This window comes from Thamnophis sirtalis, unplaced genomic scaffold (assembly GCF_051295495.1).
Source record: "Thamnophis sirtalis isolate CommonGarterSnake01/CBP01778 unplaced genomic scaffold, rThaSir2_p1.2 scaffold_8, whole genome shotgun sequence".
NCBI lineage: Eukaryota > Metazoa > Chordata > Lepidosauria > Squamata > Natricidae > Thamnophis > Thamnophis sirtalis.
Window position 1 is genome coordinate 68,023,847 of NW_028261388.1, and position 6,000 is coordinate 68,029,846.

Here is a 6,000-nt window from a genome sequence, read left to right on the forward strand (position 1 = left end):
GGGAATGAGGTAGATCATACAATGATCAGAGAGACCTATGGCTGCATGGGGTAAAGTGTGATATGCATTTTTTAACATGGTGTAGCAATGATCCAATATGTCCTTGCCTCTAATGAAACAGCTAACATGCTAGTGGACCTGGAAAATTCATGAGTGAGATTAGCTCTATTAAAATCCCCTAAAACAATGAGTAGGGAATCTGGATATTTCCATTCTGTGCAGAGTATTTGGTCTGCTAGAGTCTGCATTGCACTGCTTGTGCAAGTCTGTGATGGCATATAAACTCCAGTCAAGGTAGAATGAGGAAAACACTTGTGGAGCATAAGAGGGTTTACTATTGATGGATAGTGACTCAGTCCATATTGCAAAATTTCTTTAGTACTGTGACATCCTTGCACCAGTGATTATTAAGAGAGAAACAAATTCCACTACCTCTTTTTTCTCCCCCCCCCCTCCCTGCTTTCTGTAACCTGATCCGTCCTTTGAATCTGAAACCTAGAGAGTTCTACTATACTCTTAAGGATGTTCTCATTGAGCCATGTTTCTGTAAAGTGGAGAACTGATGTGTTAGAAAAATCAAGGTTCTGATTTAGAAAGTACAGTTCATCCATTTTATTGATTAGTGAATGTAGATTTATTAGATGAATCAATGGGAGCCAAGTCCTAATCCCTCCTCTTCCTCAGTCTCATCAGCACTCACCATGTGTCCTATTCTCCTTCATTTCCTTTGTCTGTAGCTGCTATAGAGAGCTGCTACTTCTCTGATCAGAATTTTCAGAATTTTGATGAAACAAAGTCTTCATGAAGTCATTTTTTTAATAATCTCTTTGCATATTTTCTGATCAAAATTACATGAATAATCATAACTTCAAATATTGCAAAGGAAAATCAGTTCTAGGGAAAATGGAGGGGGGGGTTGCTTTGTCCCCATTTTCTAAAGACTCCACAATCCTGGTCACAATTATCTGCTGTGTTTCACTACAGTGGAATTTTCATTATAGCTGCCACAATCCTGTGGAGTTCTTCAGGCTACCTATGAACAAGTATAAACTAAAGTATTTGAGAGAAAATGGCTAGTATATTAGACAGCATTATCTTCAGTGTACACTTACTTTTTTGTTTTTTAATATTTTAGCTTTTGTTTGTTTCTGTCTCATTCCAGGAAACAAAAATGTTGGCTGTGCAATGACATCATTACTTGCTTCAGAGTTGATCAAGGAAGATGCTCTTGGTGCAAAAAAACCACGCAGAGAACTTAAAAAGGATGATGATGTAGAGGTCACTGAAGAAACTCTTGATGAAACTACTATGGGGGCAAGCAGTCGTCAAAACTAGAGCTGGATGACACCTAGGACCAGTGCCTTTGGCATGAAACCTGTTTTACAGAGGAATTGAAACAATACTAAGTCACTTTGCAATTTTCTCTTTCACACTTATATACATGGAATGAAGAGGCAAATAACTTAATCACTTCAGCCTTTGTCATTCTAGGGCTGTTTTGCAAGATCTTTAAATTTGTAATATATTCCTTGAATCTTAAATTTGCTTTCTGCCTTATTGTCTCAGTATCAGTATCGGAAATGCAAAGGTTTTTTCTGACTTAGTAACATGCTTGGAACAAAGGTTGGGGCTTGTGCTGTAGTTACCTACTTCCCTGCAGGCAGGATTGGGAACACATTCCCAAGAAGAAAAAATATGGCACAGAAGAGAGGCTAAAGATTGGAACCTAATTTGCCCGAGTATCTCACTGTATTGATGTTGCCAAAGCAGGAATGCAACAAGCTGCCTTAATTATGACTTTTTAAATGTTTTGATTGGGCATCTGCCTCCCAAGATATTTTTTTTTTCTCAGAAGCCTTCTCTTCTTTAGTGTTAAAAGAATGAGCTGATCCCTTCAAGTATAGGAGAGAGGATTGTTGGATATCTTAGCTAGATTTGTCTTTTTCCTTTGCACTGTATATCTTCTTTTCTCATTGCCTATCTTATGCTGGGAACAAAAATGGCTTAGAGATCATTTAATCACTGTGGTGACAGAGTTCTGAGAAAGCATTGTGGAGAATTTTTTCTTTGAATTGGAATACTTTTACTGTTCTGCTCAGCTGCTCTACCCCTTTTTTAACACAAACTCTTACTAGTGAAATGGTAATATCAATGACCTATCAAGAAAGAAAGTAAGGATAGTTTGCTGTTGCTGCACCTATCCCTGCATGCTTTTGAAGTAAGATTAATAAAGTGATTTATTCAGTCTCAGAAAGGGAATTTAATCCCTATTTAGTTTGGGTGAAAATGCTCACTGTAACTGCAAAGGAATGAAGCTGAGATTGTGTTTCTTCACTGAGTACTCTTCATGGAAGACTGATAGTAAAATTATGCATACATTTAATATTTTGTGGCAAAGTCCTTTGTATAGTATAGCACATGGTTCCAAATATACCATGTAAGTATGACACAAATTAAAGCTTGCTTACTTGCTTGCTTTAATGGGTAATATGTTATTAACAATGTATATTAATTGCTATACAGTGGTGGAGGTGGACTGGAGTCTCCCCAGTCCCATAAGGCTACTTTGACAGTAGAACTAATTTTTTATGGAACTTCAGTGAAGATAAAAGAAAAATAACAAATATACCTACTGTTAAAATTGTTTGTGTATTCTCTGGTATTTCAGAGCAACCAACCACTATCTGCCAATAGACTTTCTCCCATACCATGTAGCCAGCATGCATCATGGCAGAAAGAGAAATTTGTAACATTGGCTGATTATCAGCATTCATGTTGGAATGAATATAATGGGTCTCAGATATATGTCATGTACATCTGAAAACTACCAGAACAAATCATTGGATGCAGGCAGCTTTTTAATGTAATTGATGCCATTCACAAGATAAAATAATTAAGAAATATATTTTCATTTCAGTTATCTGGGATTGCCAATAGTCACATGAATTCTTTTTCTATTCATTTTTACTTACCCCCCTACAGATATAATATATAATATCTCATCTTTTTTATAAATTTGAAATGTGCATTGAATGTATTTTTTTTTAAACTATTTTTTAATATTTGTACATTCCATTTAAGACTAATGGGAGTTTGCATGGAAAGTTCAATATAGAGGAATGTACTATATGGGTACTAAATAGCATACAGTACAGAGGTGGGTTCCTACCTATTCTGTCCGGTTCAGCCAAATAGGTAGTAACTCCAGTGGACACGTGACCGTACCGGTTCTCTCCTCTGCGGCGTCATCTAAGTTTTCTGTTCTGCACATGCACAGAACAATCTTCATTGGAAAAATGTAATTTCCCCCCTTTTTAATGTTGTGCGCATGCGCAGACTGTTCTAAGTGCAAATGCCCTGCCTACCCTCGGATGGCTTCCCTGCCTAAGCTGCCACGTGGTGCCTGTCCTGCGCCCCAACTGAGCTGCCTCCTCCTCCTGCCTACAGGTAAGTCTCGCTATCACCCCTGAAGCTTGCTCCACACACACACCCACTCACTGTCCCCACTGGGCTCGCAACCTTCCCTTCCCCCACTTCTTCCAGGATCCCCACAAGCCCCATTTTGGCTATCAGCAGGCTTCAGGCAGGCCTGCTAGGCCCAAAATAGAGCATGGGGAGGGCCTAGCAAGCCTCCCTGCAGCCCCCTGGGAGCAAAAGGGGGGGGGGGGGCTTCCAGAGATACAGAAAGAAAGAAATCCTCACTGTTGGAGATCCCCAAGTGCATAGAGCAGAGAGGTCTTCAAATTTGGGAAATTTAAGACTTGTGGACTTCAACTCCCAGAATTCAGCTCTGCTGGCTGGAGAATTCTGGTAATTGAAGTCCACAAGTCTTAAAATTGCCAAGTTTGAAGACCACTGCTAGCCTTAGGCTCAGGCTAAGCTAATCAATAGTGGAGCTCTAAGAATGCCAGATGATCAATGGGCATGTTCTCAGTTTCAAAACGTCTGGCCTTTCTTCCTCCTACCAAAGACCACCTGGGGTTCTTCACAGGAAGGGAGGAAGGAAAGAAGAAGAGAGAGATGGAGGGAGGGGGAGAGAGAAAGGAGAGAAAGGAAGGACCACAAATCTGGCACTAGATGCAGCTTCAGAGGATGCTTTGAAACAGCACAGCAATCCAGGGCTAGAAGAAACCTCAGAGGTCATCTAGTTCAACCCACTGCTCCAGCAGACCTTATATCATCTTGGTTATTTTAGTGCCTCTAACACAGAGGAGAAATTCCCAGAAATCCCTAGGCATTGCCAACCTCTCCACCCTAAACCTAGAGCAAAAACTTCATGCAGTATTAAAAAGAATAGAAAAGTGGGCTGCTGTGTACTGTTTAATGGACTGCTAAATTGGCAAAATGGATGGCTAAATTGGCCACACCCACCCAACCACATGACCACCAAGCCACGCCCACATGACTGCCAAGTCACTCCCAAACGGTCACATGGCTGTCAAGCCACGCCCACAGAACTGATACTAAAAAAAATGAAACCCACCATTGACATAGCATCTGAAAAAATCTGCAACAAGAAAAGGCAAATGTACACATAGAGTCATAGAATTATAGTTCTGGAAGGTACCTTGGAGGTCTTCTACTGACTCCAATCCCCTGCTCAAGGCAGAAGTCCTTATACCACCCCAAATAAATGAATGCCTCATCTTTTCTTGCAAACCTCCAGCTTCCAGAAGGCAAGCTGCTCCATTGGCTAATTGTTCTCACTATCAGGAAATGTCTCATTAGTTCCAGGTCGGATCTCTCTATAACAAGTTTCCCCCTAATGCTTTTTGTCCTGCCCTCAGGTGTTTTGGAGAATAAATCATCCCCTCATCTCTATGACTACCCCTCAAGTCCTGGAAGACAGTTTTGTCAGTCCTAATCCATCTCTTTATCAGGCTAGACATACCTACTTCCCTTAATTGTGCATCATATGGTTTAGTCTCCAGACCTCTTGTTTTCTTTGTTGCTTTTCTCTACACTCTAGGATCTCAACATCTATCATGACATAGTACTGGACATAGTATTCCATGTGTGGTCATAGAGTGCCGTATAACATGCTACTATCACTTCCCATGATCTTGATGCTATCTCTCTGTTGATGCAACCTAGGACTGCATTGGTTTTTTTAGGGGAGGGGGTGGCAGCTTAAGCACGCTGCTGGTTCATAGTTAAGTAGTGGTCGTCCCACCCAAAAACGTAGCTCAGATGCCTGTTTTCACTGGCAGAGTGCTCGGGTCACCACAGGCGCCCGTTGACACAAGTGATGTCAAGCTGGCCACGCCCACCCCGGGCCCCCAAGGTCAAACAATGCGGACCTCAATGAAATTATGTTTGACACTCCTGTTCTAGACCATCTATGAAGATGTTGAAAAGTACTGGGCCCAAGACAACCTTGAGATATCTGTCCTCATGCTTCCTTGTAGAGGTAGCTTCATTGAGGATTACATACTTGGTCTATGTGGTCAGCCAATTGTAAATCCATCTGGTGGTTGTACTGTATATCTCACATTTTTCTGAAATCCAGTCATATTATCTACATCATTTCCCCAATCTACTAATTTACCATTTTATTAAAGAAAGCAATAAGGTTTGTTTGTCCTGACCTGTTTTTAACAAATTCATGCTGGCTTCTATTAATCTTGTTCATTTCTAGGTGCTCACACACCGCTTAATGATCTTTTCTAGGATTTTCCTGGGTATTGATGATAAGATGATTGGTCTGTATTTTCCTGGTTTTACTTTTTTTTGTTTTTTGTTTTTTAAATTATAATAGTAATAGAGTTGGAAGGGATCTTGAATGTCATCTAGTCCAACCCCCTGCTCTCACACAAGATCTATACTATTTCTGATAGATGGCTGTCCAATCTCTTCCTAAAAGCATCCAGTGTTGGGGCACCCACAATTTCTGGAAGACTGCTATCATGCCATCCCTGATTCTTCTTTTCACTAGAATAGGTATACCCAATTCCTGGGTATCATCAATCATTCTTCATGTTTTAACTTCTAGACCCCTAA

At 40.5% G+C, this 6,000-nt stretch overlaps 1 protein-coding gene across 1 annotated transcript in view; it reads left to right on the plus strand.

Moving 5' to 3' along the window:
• Positions 1-3,043, plus strand: part of DIAPH1 (diaphanous related formin 1) — a 130,354-nt gene extending 127,311 nt beyond the window's left edge. The window contains exon 27 of the mRNA XM_087721842.1: positions 1,163-3,043. Within this exon, the coding sequence (XP_087577968.1) occupies positions 1,163-1,335 (173 nt within the window). The 3' untranslated portion in view covers positions 1,336-3,043. The remainder of the gene's footprint in view (positions 1-1,162) is intronic.
• Positions 3,044-6,000: the final 2,957 nt, after the last annotated feature.